Source organism: Cajanus cajan, chromosome 8 (genome assembly GCF_000230855.2).
Source record: "Cajanus cajan strain Asha chromosome 8, NIPB_CcT2T_4, whole genome shotgun sequence".
In the NCBI taxonomy this organism is placed as follows: domain Eukaryota; kingdom Viridiplantae; phylum Streptophyta; class Magnoliopsida; order Fabales; family Fabaceae; genus Cajanus; species Cajanus cajan.
The window spans coordinates 13,935,657-13,954,404 of NC_138524.1; the positions used below are offsets into that span (position 1 = coordinate 13,935,657).

Below are 18,748 nucleotides of genomic sequence, written 5' to 3' on the forward strand. Positions count from 1 at the left end.
ATATATATATATATATATATATATATTTTTTTTATCTTTATGAGAAACATCAACGGAAAGAATATTTTTTAATAATAATATAAGAGTAATTAAATTTATTTATATTTAAAAATAGAGAAGAAAGAGAGAATTTCGTACTCGTCCGAATCTTAAGTTGGATCGATTATGCAGTCAACACGTTTTAAACCGGATTGAACTGGCCAATTTTCTGGTTCAGCCGGTGACCGGCGAACCACCTTTTTTCTTATTTTTTAAAAAAAAAATTTAAGGGACGATAAACCACAAAAATAATAATGAAATTTGAATTTCTTAATAGAAGAATAAAAAATCTTATTAAATATAACAATGACTACTTGTTCTAATGTATTTATTTGTAATATATACAACTTAAATAACTTTTATAGTATATTATTAATTTTAAATTATATATTTAATAATGCAATATCTATGTAAATATTACATATATTATTTTGTGATATCAATATCAATTACAAGCATATTATATATGTATATATTATTTATATTTTTAATTTGTATTAATATACAGTCTAACATGTAATTTTTTATGTATTTTTTTACAAAATAAAAATAATTTTAAATAAAATAAAAAAATTGAAATTTAAAATAAAATATAAATTTATAAGTATAAAATATATTTAATATGAATATTTTTTAATAAAAATAAATAAAAATCGAATTATATAGTTGAACTAATAATCCACTAATTTAACTTTTAATATACTGATCTAATACCTTAACTAGTTGGATGAAAGTGTAGTTTTAAAATATGTGTGGTAGTTCTTAATAGTTAATAGTATTGACTATTGAGTGCAGTGCCACGTAACGAAAAAACGTTGGAGGGTGATGACATCAGCGTGGTTGAACCTTAAGTGGGCTGGGGCCCACACGGGCCACAGCAGGCCCAAGAACTGTGGTTGCGGAAGCTTCGTGGTTGAAGGATAACAGCGCGCGACGTGACACGTGTTCAATGTCCAACTCACTGCTCCAGACAATTACAATAATCAGCTGTTTCGCGGACCCTGGTGCAATAAATTTTGTGACGTCGGTTTCCTCAAACACTAGTATTTAGTAAAGAAATAAGATAAGATAAACACAAAAATCTCATGTCAAGGGGACCTTTCAATTTCAATACGAGGATTGCTACACGTTTCGAAAAATGAAACGAATTATCGTCCGAAATTTTAAAAAATTTATATTTTTAATCATTTTATTATAAAATTATTATTTAATTTAATATTTTATAATTTAAATTATTATTTTTTATATATTTGGAATATATTTCGGAGGTTGCGTTCGGAAGAAGAAGAATTTTCCTTTTAATATACATCAAAAAATTGTGTTTAGGCTGTGTTTGGCATATCATAAAGAAATAAGTGAGACATACAATGATGAAAAATGGAGAATACAGAAATAGATAAAAAAAAATAATATGAAAATTTTAATTAATCAGTTTATGACAAATACGAAGAAATAGAGAAGGGGAAAATAAAAAGATTGTTTTATTTAATTTTTTTTTATCATAACAATAATCATCGAAATATGTTTTAATTGATTGTAATTATTTTTAATTAAATTACATTTTTTGGCAGTTTCAAAATCACATACATGTTTTTAAATTTTTTTTTAATTAGAATGGTTTCTGATAGTCAGAAACAAGACAAAAAAAAAATCAACAAATGTAAATTTTCATGACAGTTTTAAATTGTTAGAAAAAAATTGTCACAAAATGCATTGACAACGGTTTTTTTAGACCATTTTCAGGCATCTAAACTCAAACAAAAAATATAGATTCACACCTTTTTATTTTGCACTTGACATATTTCTTACTAACTAAACAACTTTCTAATTTTAATTCTTAAGCATTTCTTCTCTATCTATCCAATTTTTGTTTTTTTCGATTTCTAATGTACTAAATAGGGATTAGGTTTTTATCGCTATTATCTTCGTACGTGATTTTTTAGATTAAAAAATTATTTTATTACATAAAAAAATCATTATTCAGTCTTTTACATTCAATCTTGTATCATTAAATTAAAATTTTAGTTTTCTTTTTGAAGGCAATAAGGTTAACTAATTTGCTTAGACTTTAATATTTAAATTAATATATAAAATATTTTTATAATTATCTATCAATTTGAATTAATGAAATGAAATATCAAATAATTTTTAAGATTTTTAAAAAATTATCGTTTATAAATTAAAAATTTTAAATTTAATAGTTAGATTGTTGAAATTTAATATAAAACATGAGTTACTGAACAAAATAAATTTAAGTAGATTTATTTATAAAATAAATGGATTATATATATATATATATATATATATATTTCATACTTATGAATTTTAATAAAATTTATATCGTGCCTTAAAAGAGTTTTGAAGAAAAAAATTGTAGTCATTATAATATTGATATAACAATTAAATTATAAATTAGTTGAATCACATAAATTAATATATAATTAAATATTTTATTTGAAATTAAAAATATATTATATAAATTATTTAAGTCAATAACAAATTGGTTTAGTGGTCTATAAAGTGTTAAATAATCACATTTATCTGGATGTAAGTTTCATCTTATCTAAAATTATTTTTATTTTATTTTATAAATAAATATATAGAAAAGAAGTATAAATGGACCTATATATTAAATACATAAAGTTTATATATAGTGTGTTGCATGTGTATCTTATGTAACCATTGGTCAAGTGGTTCATGAGTCTACCTAATCTAAAGGACCTTATATGAAGTCTCACTTCATGTAATTTTTGTTTTAATTTTCTTGTACAACTAACACACTCATGAAGACTTGGTAAATTGAAAGCATGGTGAGAGTAAACTCTTGGAAAGAGTGAAGCCTATTGTAACATTATTGATGCTTTAAATTGAAAATTGTGTCGTAAGCTTGAAAAACAAACACTTGGAAAATGTATTGTTTAAAAGCAAAACCTAGGTGGATAGAGTAGCTAATTTTCATTGGGTTTCTGATGTCATCACGAGTTAATTGTATAAACAATTTGAAAGCTTGACTGAATCGGACATAGGTTCAATTTCTAATTCAACTAGTTGAATTAGTTAGTCCAATCTGAGTTTTAAAATGTTGCATCCAAGTCAACCCTCACATATAAAAGAGCCAACATGTTCATCATGTGTCATGCATTCCCATGAGGTTGGAAAAGCTTCCCAAAAATAGATTTCATCCATTTCTAGCAAGATTAGTAAGCACATGAATTGACCTATGTAGTAAGTTTCTCCTTAATTTTACACAACTATGACAATATGCTTCATCACCATGAGATCAATATGGCTCAAGGGGGTTTCCCCCACCAAGTGATCTCCTTGAGGTCTAGGGATAACATTCCTTTGTGGCTTCCATCAATATGGTTCTCTAGGCACTTTCATAGAAACATAACTTCATCATGTAATAATGCATGATTACACAAATGTTCATTGTTTCACAAAAATTCACCAACTTTAATGGAAATACACCTACCTTTCTAGGTTAAGTCCTCATTTCATCTCATAACATAATATGTCCACGACATTCGTATCATACTCTCATCCCTTATGAAGCTATACCACTTTAACATTCCATGTAAAAATTTTTTTTTGACTTTCTAATGTCTCCAACCTTCTTCGACATATATAAGAAGTGTTTTGATAACAATGATAGAATTATATAACAAATCAACATTATAATATAAAGCACCATATTAATTAATGTTTATCAATTTTTATAATTAATGATTTACTTCTGTTGATATATTCATAGAGAATCTGTTACTACAATATTGGTTGCTTACTTACTTGTGTATGCCAAAAATAACTTTTCTAGCAGAACTCCTCTGTGTCACCATTACCTCTTGGATGGATCAAAAAGGACAATCACAAAACTTATGAGTCTAGTGGGATCATGTCCTTTCAAATTCTGAAACTACACTTTAATATCTATTTATCACAAATATTAAATCAATTATATCCTGTATAAAAGAACTTAACACACTTGTCTATTGGACTTGAGCCAATAATTAAATATACTTACATAATGATTTCCATCCCAAAATAAATCACAATAAAATGGGATTATAGGCAAAATATATGTTGGGTAACATTCAACTAATTTTTATAAAATAAATTTACACCAATTAATAGTATCCAAAATTAATAAAAATTCTAACATTCTCTCACTTAGACAATATTAATTGGGTTTTATTTATCTTAAAAATTTATTTTGAAAACAACTTCCGGGTTGAAGTACTGTGTTCACAAAACAACATGAATATAATCACCATAAAAGAAAATGATCAATACCACTGATAAAATCACCAACCAAGAGTCATAATAGTGACAAACTATTTAAAGTTTGATTTATCAATGATCACATATATAGCTAACAATATCATCGCCATGATCATAACACAAGTGTGAAATGCAAGTACACATCATAACATAATTCATGTGATATTTTCATGCTATTGTGTATGAATCCTACATTGCGTCTTCCTAAGAAAACACAAATAATATCCTCAAGGAAATTATATATACGTCATGTTTATCATGAAACAACATTCCCAAATAAAAACTTAATCATCCCAAGATAAAATATTTAATAATCATTACATTAACAATGTAAAATGTCATTCCACAATAACATTAAAATTAATAAAATAGGTTCATTATAGTAGAATAAACATATCAAATCATTACGACTCCCATTAACTAAATACATAAAAGGACCTTACAATACCTACATTCTTAACATGTTTCATAAGCACGATAGGTATAAGTCCTTTAGTTAGGAGATCAACAAGTATTTTCCTAGTAGGTATATGTTCAACATCACAATAAACTTTCAATGGCTTAGAAATGGAGTCTATGATTCTAAGGGTAGAGACAAAATTTCTTGGCTATAAAGCATGTGATATAGCCCCATAATAGACAATAATCTCAATTTGCATAACTGAAGAAGCTGTTAAAGTATGTTTTACACATATCTAATAGCACAAGCCTAAATTGATATCATTTTTTCACCTTTTACAATTATTTCCTATCACATGCTTAATGTGATTCATAGTGTTATTAATAGAAAATTTTATGGGAGTTATTTTTTAAAAAAAAATTGTAATAATATGAATTATGGACAATAACAAGTAACACAATTACCAAAAGAATAAGGATTTAACACATAATATAAACTCCCTTGTGAGTGGAGAATATATTATACAATATCAATAGTTACAAAAATCCAAAACATATGGACAAAAGAATTTTACTATCATGTTCATCCTAAAATTAACATGTCATATTACTTAATCAATGAATTAACCCTTTATGGGTGAGTTAAAACAAAAAAAAAATTAATCTAAATGACACAACATCCTAATTATATAAAATTTAGCAAGTAACACTATCAAATTTTCAAATTATCCACCACGGTGAAATACATTTACTCAATCAATAAAGTTCCAAAAAGGATGTACAATTGTCCATAAAAATATTTTCACCTAACTTATAACTTTCTAAACACATAAATACATAGGATATACATAACCTTTTTTCTCTCTAGAATTTACAAGCAATGAAATTTCTTCATTTGAATAAAAAATAATCAAAATCATTTGCTAGCTATTGCATTCACAAAAGACAAAACTATACATTCCTTATCATAATCAAATTGTAACATCATAAATCCCCAAACTTCAATTTCAAATCAAGAAATTGATAAATAAAAAATTAGGATTCTAAATCTAGTATAATCTGATGTGATACAACATGATAAAATAATTTTTTTTTGGACAGCAAAAGAATTATATTATAACTGATACTAGGGGTATCAACCCATTTACAACAATGTATAACTCAACCTATAGAGTAGAGCGTTACATAGTATTTATGCATTAATACTAAGATCATAAATAACAATCTTTAAGAGCTAGTACAATCTAGATCTATCCCTTAGAGTACTACATAATTTGTAAGTCACCAATTCAAGAGAGCACATGATAGTATCAATACCAATTAGTAGCAATGCCATTCAACATCGACAGCTATTATAGCAAGTTCGCTTTGACATCAACACCCATTTATCCTTTATTTCTCATCGAATTGCTAATATATGTACCATCCCTAGAACAAAAAGTACCCTCCTCTGGCCCCAATTCTCAATCCCTTTACAACTATGGGGAGATTGATAAAATAGGTAACAGCCTTATACTTACACCTCATATATATGAAAGAGACTCAACCACATCACTAGAGCTTCACCTAATTTCCCCATATTTTCAGCATCCGACCATTGCTTCTTCAATCCATTTTTCTAGCACTTTAGTTACTAATGCATGCACCCGAGTTAACAACCCATTGCATATAAGTATACTTAAAATTCTTCTCCATACGTAACCAAGACCAAAGCGTACGTTGCGCCTCCACATACAACTGTTGGATATCACAAGTTTGACTTTTAAATCTACAATTATTTCTCTTTCCCCAAAGCAGCCACACAATAGCACACCAAACAACTCTCCACCTCTTTGATACAACTGCAGATAGGTTAGAATAAGGAAGTTGTCCAAAATGTTGAGTCAGAAGAGTTAGGATCATTGTTGAGACAAAAGCCCAGTTATAGAACTTCTTCCATAGCCAGTCTGAGACTTTACAAGTAAACAATACATGGGACGTAGACTCTGTTTCTTCATTGCAGAATTTGTAGATACACTACACTTCTAGCAGTATGATGTTCCTCTGAAGTAGATTATCACATGTTGCGAGGCTATTCATGAAAATTTGCCATACTACTATAGCCCCCTTAGGAGGGATATTTAGCTTCCAAACCGAGGTCATCAAAAAGTTTTGTTCAGACCCATACTTCTAGTAGTGTAAGACCTCGTACGCTGATTTGACCGTGTAAATTTTATCATCCCCCACTATCCACTCCTAACAATCTAAGTTTCTCATTCTCAAGCCTATGTTTTGGATACAACTTTCTACTTCTAGCCATTCCGCTCTCTCCCATTCAAACATGTTCCTTCTCCATTGAAAATCCCAATACCAATTATCCCCAACCCACCTTCCCATAGTGCTTATGACATTCTACTTTTGATTAGAGATTAAGAACAACCTCGGGTGTGATTCAACCAGAGATTCATCCCCTAGCCACTTGTCATGCTAGAATCTAATCTTCTCCCCTTTACCGAGTCTCCATCGCAAGGATCTAGCAAACCAGCTAGATTCAGCCCCACCTCCACATATCTTTTTGAGATCTCTCCACCAAATGGATTCATTATGTCCATCCTCAGCCCCTCCAAGGATTTCCCATCCACCATATTTTGATTTCAGAATATTAGCCCACAATTTCCCCTGTTGATGGAATAGGTTCCACCTCCATTTTCCTAATAGGGACTCGTTGAATAGTTTTATATTCTTGATACCCAACCCACCATTCTGTTTTGGGCGACAAATCTTGTCCCAACTTACCCAAGCTACCTTCCTAGAATCCTCTTCCCCTCCCCATAAGTAGGCCCGCTGGATCTTAATAATATTGTTTACCACCTTTTTTGGCATCTTGAAAAATGGGATGAAATACAGAGGGAGCGCAGTTAGCACAAAATTAATAATGCATACCCTTCCAGCCATAGATATGAGCTTATCTTTCCAAGGCGCAAGCTTGTTTATGATTTTATCCAAAATAGGTCTCCACATGGTCGACTTTCTTGGATTGTCCCCAATAGGGATTCCTAAATAACGGAATGGGAAATGGAGGATTTTACAATTAAGCACTACTGCAAATCTCAGTACTTGTATTTCGCTTGACCCTAAAATCCTGAAATTGCTTTTGTGGAAGTTAACTTTAAGACCAGAGATAAGTTCATAGCACCTTAGTATACACTTGATAGTAAGAACATTCTCCATAGACGGCTCCCCAAAGAATATGGTATCATCCGCGTACTGAAGGAGATTAACAAGAACTCTATGCTGGCCGACCCTATATCCTAAAAATAGCCCCTTTGACATTGCACTCCTCATTGGCCCAGCAAGACCCTCAGCAACCACGACAAACAAGAACGGTGCTAGAGGGTCACCTTGCCTAATACCCCTTTGAGTACGGAACTCAGAAGTGGGGCTTCCGTTAACCAAAACTGAAACTTCTGCTGAGGTAAGACATTCTTGGATCCAGCCTCTCCATTTCTCACAGAATCCTAATCGATTTAGCATATATAGCAAAAAATCCCAATTTACCGAATCATATGCCTTCTCAAAGTCCACTTTAAACACCAAACATTGTTTTTTCTTCCTTTTCACATCATCAATTATCTCGTTTGCACATAGTACACTATGTAGTAGGTTGGCTCCACTAAAAAATGCACTTTGGGAATTATCAATGACATCAGGCAAAACTTCAACCTATTTGACAAGAGTTTTGCAAGGATCTTATATAGAGAACCTACAAGTGATATAGGTCTATATCCATCAAGCCCCATTAGGTCGGTCTTATATATTAGACCAACACTAGAACTTAGAACACCATATCAATGTTTTATCAATTATTATAAATCACTTACCTCTTGTAGACATCCTTTTAGTAAATATATTATAACAATGTTGGTCATGTATTCACTTGTATATGTCAAAAACAACTTTTCCATCTGAATTCCCCTCTATCACCACTATCTCTTGAATGGAGCAAAAATGATGGTCATAAACCTATAAGAGTCTAGCTATCCTTTCAATTTTTGAAATTACAACTTAATATCCATCCATCATAGATATTAAATCAATTAAATCCTGCATAAAAAAACTAGACACACTTATTTATTAAACTTGAATCAATAATTTAATATACTTATATACTGATTTCCAAACCCAAAATAGAACATCATATAATAAAATGGACTAACATAATAAAATAGACTTACAGACAAAATATATATCAGGTAATATTTAACCCATTTTTGTTAAAAAGAAATTACATCAGGAGCCATAATAAAAATTCTAACCAACAAAATCTTGTTCCTGTAATTTTACTCATTTGTGATAAAGAGAAAATTTGTTCGTTGTTGTGTGAGGGAAAATCCAAGTTATGTATTAAATACGTATGGAAGTAAGGTATTTTTTTGTTAGACTTTGTGAAGTTTAGAAGAGTGGGCTTTTTGTCCACTATATCAACAACCAAAACTAACATTGTGTACTCAATATACTTATGGGCTTTGTGAAGCTTGTACCTTTTTTTGTTACATAATTGCAGTACGTGTTTAAATCAATGTTAACTATTCACATTTTCCAGCAAATCCATGTCTAAAATATGAAATTGACAGAAAAGTAAATATTGTTGACTTTATATTAATCTAAGTCTTGATATGCATGACGCAAAAGCAAACAGGCACGTAATTTCTCAAATGAGTAGTATAAATATAATTTTTTTTAAAGAATTTTGTGAGATTGACATGTACGCAGAAACTTATATCATGTGTTACATAACTTTATATATAATATAAAATAATAAAAATTATAAAAAAATAAGATGAAAAATATAATATAAGTGAATTATATAACAACTTCGTCCCATGACTCTGATTTGTACCATAAAATCTACAGGAGATCCAGATCCAAAAATAACCTACTTATCAAGACTGATTTTTAAGTACAACCAATGCTCAAATTTTCCTAGGTTCTAGAAATCAAATACTAGGCAGACATGTACCTTGTCAGATTAAGATACATCCACCATCAAATAATAAATTTAGGAATATATGACAGGCACAGCTGGAACTTTTTCAAGTCAAAGAAGCTGAGTTGAAATTTCAAATCTTTTAACTACTATCAAATCTTCCTATGCCTAAAATTTTGTTATATTGATTATTGATGAATAATGGTGATTTGGAAATCAAGAAAACAACGTGAGCTGTGAGGAGTATCTTTGGCGTAAAGCACTCGATGATAATTAACTTACTCGAGCTCACCATGTTTCATATCCCACAGCAATTGTATATATTCAACTTAAATTTTTCCTACATTGCTTATTCAAACAATCTCATAAATTTGGTAAAAATTTCAACCTATGTTCGGCCAATTTGAATAGTATTGGTAGTTGTTGATAATTGGGTTGCCGTAAATGTTTAGTTTATGATATAATTATCTAGGTTTCAAATCACGAGTCTATGTTACATGTCTCTTTCTCCACCCTTTTATTGAAAAAGTTACATATAAGCGAGAAAAAGTAAACAATTAACTAAGAAAGATAACTTACAACAAGAGAAAAATTTTCTTGCTGATGTTACTAGTATCTTGGAATTCAGGGACAGAAGAAAGAAAGGGTTGAGGTGAAGAGGATAGGTGATTAGATAGCAGTTGAGAATTTAATATGGTATAAACAAGATACTAGAGCTTTTAGAAATTGCTTATATGCCAATTTTATTGAGATAAATATTGAGCTTAATATCACTTTTGATACTAATATTTTATTATTTCACAAATTTCTCCTTTCCATTTTTAAATTGCACATTTTGCTACACAATCTTAAAATTTTACATATTTGATCACTTATTAGTTACTGTTTGATGTTGTTAGTTGATTTTTGATATTACATATAGATTGTTAACCTAACAAATTACGTCATAATATTAACAATCAACTTGATATATTAACGGTCAACTAATTATATTAAACAACTGATTAAACGAGTAATAAAATGTACAATTTTACAAATTAGATAACAAAATTTGTAAAATATTACAATGTGGTTATGGATTCAACTCAGACAATTTTTCAGCATCATCTTCTTCAGTTATTGAACCAAATTCTCCAATTCCCCTGCTACTTCCCACATTCTTCCAGCTGCTCCCAAATGAGATCTCACCGTCATAGGTTCCTCTGGTGATGATCTTGGGGTTATTCTCTTCCTCAATAGTTGGGATTTCTGAACTTGACATCTCTTGCTCATGGGTTGGTGCAATTCTCTTTTCCACCTCTGAGGTGAGGGGAGAAGAATAGCTAGTGACTGCTACATTATCTGGGTTATGCACACTATCCACTGCTCCTCTTATTGAACTCTCACCTACTGTGGAATGCAAAGAATTTGAGTGTTTGCTTGAAGTTGAGTTGTTTTTACACAGAGATTGTTTAGCCTTTTTGTGCCAATTTTTGAGGCCCTTGGAGACACTCTCAGTGAAAACTTCTCTCCTCATGCTAGAACCCATCTGTGACATGATGAAAATATGAGCAAGTGTTGTAGTCATTGATTTCAATAAACTATCTGTTTTTAATAAGAATTTAATTGAAATACATTAACAATGTTAAGGTCTTATACATTGTCATTCAATCATGAATTGTAATCTAATTGAAAAATTGTCGACTTTTGTAATGATCATGTTGAAAGTCATGTTTAAAGTGACTTGTAACAATATAAAAATGGTTATTCTGAAAGTGAATAAAAATTAAACTTTTTTTTAATAATTAGCATCAATGACAAGTCAATTTGACATAATCATTGTCAAATTAAGGGCAAATTGGCTTTTTTAGGCCTTTCAGTAAATTTGCTAAAGTCCTTACCTTCGACAAAAAAAAAAGGCAAAACTGAAGCTATCAAATGAATGCCATGATTATCTAAAGGACTTTATATATATATATATATATATATATATATATAATATTATACTTAATTATTTACCTGAGTAACAAGTGCATAAAGGGGCAGTGTCACATAACCACAAAGGAGCTGCACAGCTACACCCATGGCAATCCTTATGGCAATGTCCTCTTTTTCTCGATTGAAGCAAGACCTTGGACCAAATTCATACTGTTGTTTGTGAGTAGAGTCAGCATAAAAAAACATCTCTAGAGTAACCATAATTACTTACCCAAGTCCAGGTGAAGAATGCAAGTTGAAAGGAGTTCTGCCATAAATCATAAGAGGTATCGTTATTAGGATTTATGCATAAAAATTCCTACAATTAAGAGAGAGTGAGAAATTTGAAATGAATTAAATTATAGGGTGAAAAGATATAAAAAAAAAAAAAAAAACTTTATAGATTGTATGAATTGCTGTACGTGTATCATTATTCTTTTATTTATAAGAGTTGTGCATTACATTTTACTTATCAATAAGATAGTTACTTGAAGGCTTGAAGCTATTGGAAGATGGAAGATAATAATGGTAATAATATTTTTAATTATGGCATGTTTGTGACAATATCTACCTGGATAAGGATGAATTTGAGTAAATGGAGAAGCCATTCAGGTCTATGAAACCAGAAATGTGCATCACTAGGTGTTACAAGTAGACTTCCTTTGATCACTGGGTTTTCCTTGCAACTATCTACACACATCTTTGTTATTATGACTTGAAGTTTTGCCCCAGCAAGTAAAGCAACCTTCAATACAGAATATGAAAGCAAACATGAAACAAAGTCACAAAAGAAGGAAATAAATCTGCAAAATTATGTGAAATATTATCAACTGTACCACAAGTGGAATAAAGGGAAGCCAGTAGTAATTGTAGAACTCTGCAAACAAAATGAAAACAAACACCAGTGATTTTGTTTCAAAAAAATGTTTTTATTCATTAGGATATAGGGACAAAACAGGTGAAAACTTAATACAACTTGTGCATACCATGTGCGCTGAAAAATATGAAAAGTATGGAGAAAATCCAGATCCAAATCCTGCAAGAGCATCAAAAGTTGGTTTCATGATTTTTATGGCCTTGAAATTTAACCTTTGTAACTATAAGAATGTGCTTAATAAATATTGAGGTAGCTGAAACTGGTTGTCACGTGATTAGGAATCATGTTTTTGATTAGATCGTAGGGAATACCTGATTCCCATAACCTTCTCAAAATCTTCATCATAAGTTCGAGAAAGAAATTTCTTGAAGTTGAAATTGCTGCCTAAAGAAATATTAGCCTGCAATTTCAGGAAAGAAAAATTTTGTTTGGTTTTCCGCTGAATAACTGTTTGACAACTTACTTTATTATAATGAGACTTGGTCCATAAAAGTCCTATTTGGGAGAACTTCTTCCATAACACTTTCAAAGAGAGAATAATATGAAAGAAAATTGAAATAATTTTCTATATAAATTAGTTTATACTTTTAGTTAATTTATAAAAAAAATTCTATTAATTTTTTTAAAACCTTAATTTTAACCTATTCATAAATTAGTTTTAACTTGTTTATTTTTTTCTCTTAAAAGTATTTTTGAAAAAACTTATTCAAATGAGCTCAAAGAGTACCATGAATTCCTAGAAAGAGATTTGGTATGGATTATTGACTTACTGCAATAAACCCATTTCGTAGAGTAAAGTAATCATCTTTTGAGACTGAACCATAGAACTGCCGAAAAAAGCAAACCTATATATAGAACACATTTGACTTTAATTAGTATAGGTAAATAATTGGATGTTTTTTTTATAGCAATTTTTGACAACAGAATTACTGTTACTAAGTTCTAACTTCTAACATCCTAAAATCAGATGAAAAGAAAGACAATAGATAGAAAGTGAGAAACAAAGGAAGTAAGAATGTTTTTTCAACTCGAGTTTAAACTGACTTCCTAATAAACAATTGCAAACAAACTCAATACTTTGAATAGTGAATCATAATGCTTTTTGGTTTTGGTTCAAATGAATCATCATGAACAACACTATAAGTCAGCTACTTTTGCCTCGAGGTGTTTGATGTTTATAAAGATAAAATCATGGATTTGTTTTGCATTTAATTGGAAACATTGTATAAAGGTTTTTTACCCTGACATTAATTAAATCATAAATTATTAATTTTTAAAATGATTACTTTAAAACTTATGCAACTCATATTTTGGATGATTTCTAAATAGTTGTAGTGTAAAAATCTTTAGCATGGCAGTGTATCAAAATTATACTATTAGTGGTTAGTAAATTGCCTTTTATATATAGTTCAAAATTTTCTTTCACATTCACTTACCATCCAAAGCAAAGGAGAATGGTAGCTCCAGAATTTCAAATGACGCTTGCCAATCAATGTTTGACCTGTATACTGGAATCTTCTTGGATCTATACAGGGAAAGTTTATGGAGGAATAAAAGTAAATACACCGTAAGAAAATTATCATTTAATAACATGCATCTTATTGTAACATTATATTTATTATTAAAAATTATTTATATCAATAATAATAATATATGTTAGTATATTATTAAAAAGTGTGGATATATAAATTATAGAACTACATAAAATATATTGTTAAAGATTTCATTCAAAATTAATATTAAAATTATGTATAACTATATTTTATATATATATATATATATTTTGTATGTGTAATAACCGTGAATGTGAAGGTTGATTTTCATTACAAAACCTGAATACAGTCTCAAAACAATTACAAATAAATCAAGAAATTAGGTTACCATTAGCTATCTGATATTCAAGTGTTCGAGTCTCGTCCTCCCATCTTTTCCATCTTCTCATCTGTCACAAAATAATTAATTACACCAGTGGTTACAATTTATTACAATCATATGATGATACAATATTGCTGATGGAACATTAGGGAAAAAGGATAACAGTTTGCACCGATTAATTATGCAATACTTAAAATAAATTCGATAAGAGTAGTTATTATTACATTACATTATTCTTTCAATTCGTGTTTAATTACATTGTTCTCTTTCACCCAAATAGATAATGACACACATCTCAAACAAATACTTTAAAGCTTTTGAATATATTATTTTTTATGAGTAAAATGATTGATAAGAGATGACATATCTATGATTATTAAGCAGAAAGTTAATAACATATTATAAATATGTGGATCAAATTCTATTATCTACTTAGTAATTAACTTTTGAATATAGCAAGTGAAGATTGAAATATAGACATGTATCCAAAGACTTACGCATCTATCATTGAAAAAGAAAATTCGTGTTTAACCTTATATATCAGTGGTTTGGTTTGAGAAAAAAAAAACTGTTTTTATTTTCTATTTTCACTTTTATTTGCAAAATTATAATCTCATTTTCGCTTATTTTTCTTTCAAAAATTTGTATAGGAAAAAGTAAAAATATTTTTAAAATTTTTTCTTTTTCTCTTTTCATTGTTTTTTATACATACTTTTAAAACTTAAGAACAAAGTAAAAACTATGTGTGTTTTTTGTAATTTAAAATGGAAAAATGAAAAAACAACATTTTTTTTTAAAAACCAGACGACTATTATATCATATATAACACAGGAATGAAGATATCAAATGTTTGGTGGCGATTGATTATAGGATTTTTTTTTTCAAAAACTCTTTATAGTTTTTTTTTGTAAATATTTTAATTCAAACACACCTGGTCATCAAATCTCCACTTGGCCTGGATTTAGTCGAAATTTTTGGTGAAGCAAGAAGATGGGAATAAATACACATATAGCTTATATTTGATTTTCTGGCTCCACGATAAATTAAAAAAAAAAAAACAGAAAAAGAAAAATTCAATTTTGACTTTTTAATTTATGTGCAATCTCATCAATTTATATTGTGGCACATATTCCAAGGTCGGTTAGAATAGACAGACTAAAGAAATATGATAAACAAAAGACGGTTAGAACCAATAATTGTAAAAAGATCACAATAATTAATATATATATATATATAATAGTATTATAAGATTATTGAATATTTAATAGCGATTAAGTCTAATAGTAATTAAGAATTTATGAGCTTACAACCTGTTACAAATGATTAATTACATGTATGATTAAGAGCAAGAATTTGTTTATATAATTTTCAATTTGCGATTAGTAATATCATTAGGTTATGATATTAATAAATATATAAACAAAATTGATTTACTTTTAACCATTTATGATACAAAATTATAATAACCAAAAGTTTGTTGCTGGCAGCTGGGTGTAAAAAGTGGAATGATAAGTGATAACTATTGCTCATAGTGTACACAAACCATTTTTCTAATCACCAAAATATGGGATCATATAATAACTAAATGATTGGATTCTGATGGAAAAAATCAAGCTTTTAGTTTAAGCGTATCCTTATTAGGAAGGTGTAATGGTGTACAGGTGGTGAGTTCTTAGTATTCTTTGCATATAAATGTTGAAAGTGATATACCTCAAATTCAAACTTCTACTATAGAAAAGACAGTGAATGGTTCTTAGGTTACGTGTTATGAAAACTGCTATATATGTATATGGACCGATTCCTCCATCTAATTTCTAAAGGATTGAAAACGGTGTACATACCTTTGCCTTACCAAGGCACATTGTCAATGTGCAGAACAAGATGTGAAACACCGCCAAAAACGAGATGAATATATTTAGCTGCAGAATTCCATCACTTGAAATTAAACTAACCATTCCCTGCACTCATCAGCAAATAAATAAATAAATAAAAGAATAAAATCAATGGTACATATATTTAAAAACACATGACAACCTTTGAATCTTGAGTTTGACAATGGTTAAATTTAAAGTTGTTACTCTATTTTAATAAAACTTTTATCATGGCTTGTAGAGAATCAACACGAAATTTTTCTTTGACTTAGTAAAAATATATCTTACTTTCTTTAAACTCTTTAGAGTAACCCTTCACTTATATGGAGAAATAAGACAACAATTATATATTTAAAAAATAATTATGAATACAGCATACATATATTATTACTAAGATATAATTTTTCTAAATTATTTTGAGTTTAAATCCATACAATGTTCATGCTAAATTTTCTTTATTGTTAATTAATTAAAATTTATCTACAGTATAATTTTATTATAAATCAACAAACCTATCTTACTACTGTTTATATTTGTAAGATAGATAGTTATTATAAAAATTAACAAATTTATTATATACGTAAAAATAACATATGATTGAATAATGACTATAGAATTTTTTTCACACTATGATTTCATGTACTATTTATTCTTATTTGATTATGGGTTGTGATGTTCCACTCGTCTCAAGAGTAAACATCTTATCTTTCTATATATATAATGAATTATTGTATATGATCTAGGGTTTAGGGTAAAATATTATTTCCTTCAAACTGCTCTCATCTTTTTTATTTATCTACGTCCTTAAGGTGGTGTCAGCAGGAAAGGTTAATATAAATCAATCTCACCTTTGCTTCACAATAGTTGACCTCAATTGTGGATTCGTTGGTAGCAGGTGCTATGTCAAATTCAGAGGTTGAAGTGCGAGTAGCTGGTGCTGAAGTTAATCCTGTTAAGTCCACAGCATCTTTACATGGTAGAAGAGAATTTGCCACATCCTTGGTGATGCAGATTTTGGATATGGGCACTTCCGATATTGTGAGAAGAAAGGACATGAAACCGAATTTCATCATTTCTATTGTTGAAACCGAAACAGCAAATGGCAAATTCATTAAGCTTTTCATCAACACAAGTGTTTGTTTCACAAAAAATCTAAAAGGTAGATCCTCATGATCATTGAAGAAAGGAAAATGCAAGTTGCATATAAAAGATATTCAAATACATCAATTCCAGAGGGTCACAAATTAAAAACAAACCTGTTTTGGTTTTGGTCAAAGCCTTCCCCAAGGATTTTCCTTTCCTCTTCCTTAAAATCTAGAACGTGAATGACCAAAATTATAGGTCAGAATGAAATCTTGTAAGAATTTTAATTATTTACCCTTGATTAAAAACCAAGAAACCAAAATAAATGCTACACGCCACACATCAGTTTTGAATCGGAGAACAAAGATTTGTGATTAATTTCCTTTGTTTCTCACATGTATTGGTCTAAGTATATTTATTACCTCAGTCAATTTGTGAAGACCACCCTCAATGATCAAAGATATTGTAAGAAAGAAGAAGCAAAATACTGAGACAGCCCATGTTGGCGTTTCTTCAAGAGTTCTTTCTTTTCCTATGTCCATATGAACTTGCCTTTGATCTTCGCTAATTTCCCTAGTTTCTGCCAAATATATATGTATATATATTATCTTGAAACAAGGGAAGAGATCACACCTCTTGTTATGATGATAGTGTATATACTATGGTTAAGTAAAGGCAAAGTTAAGGAGAAGAATTTGCTAAAGAAAAAAGCTGTGCCAAGCTCAAGGTGAGGTTGGCTAGGTAACACCAACATGGGTGTTGTGATGTTTTTATAGAGATGATGTGTGGTAGTGATGTAAACGAAGCTAGTGGTTCGCCATTAAACTTTTTTTAATTATTATCAAAATTAAATATAAAATTAATTTCTTTTAAAGATTTGATAGATACTAAACAAGTAAATGTTCTTTTTAGTTTAAATTTTTTGTATTTTTAAAAATAAAGATTTAAATGACAAGAAAATATCTCGTCAGTTGAGAAAACTCAAGTTAAGATTTGGTGATAAATTAATAATAGAAGAAAGAGAATTAATAATAAACTAGTTCCACAAGCAACATATAGTTGTCTGTTTGTTGAATCCTAAAACTCCGTACACCGTACATAATGCTTGATTTGGCTTGTTTCTTGCCGTCAGAAGAACTGTCATTGATGAATTGATGCGTTCACTTGCGCAACGTGTCGGCTGTGGACTCCCATATTAAAGGCCCCAAAAACATTGACTAATCATCTATGATTGCTCACTAATCAATTAAATTTTTAAACAGATAATATTTAATATTTTAAAAACAAAAATAACTAAAATATGCAAATTGTTGAGATATAAATAAATTTTACATAAATGAAATAAGAAAAAAAATAACAACTTATAAAACACACACGTACTCTAATATCAAAAAAGTCTTT

General features: G+C 29.2%; 1 protein-coding gene across 2 annotated transcripts; it reads right to left on the reverse strand.

The window, feature by feature from the left end:
• Window positions 1-10,637: 10,637 nt before the first annotated feature.
• LOC109805709 (MLO-like protein 9) lies at window positions 10,638-18,103 on the reverse strand. 2 transcript variants are annotated; one of them, XM_029272823.2, is made up of 14 exons: window positions 17,770-18,103; window positions 17,521-17,578; window positions 17,113-17,291; window positions 16,235-16,351; window positions 14,400-14,460; window positions 13,955-14,043; window positions 13,289-13,363; window positions 12,830-12,918; window positions 12,628-12,677; window positions 12,478-12,518; window positions 12,213-12,386; window positions 11,874-11,909; window positions 11,684-11,812; window positions 10,638-11,213 (listed from the first exon to the last, which is right to left on the reverse strand). In XM_029272823.2, exons 1-14 carry the CDS (start codon window positions 17,887-17,889, stop codon window positions 10,758-10,760), a joined length of 1,674 nt encoding a protein of 557 aa, XP_029128656.1. In that variant the 5' UTR covers window positions 17,890-18,103; the 3' UTR covers window positions 10,638-10,757. The 2 variants fall into 2 exon arrangements, with proteins under 2 accessions (XP_029128656.1, XP_020223474.1); XM_020367885.3 differs by having other exon boundaries at window positions 17,113-17,339.
• Window positions 18,104-18,748: the final 645 nt, after the last annotated feature.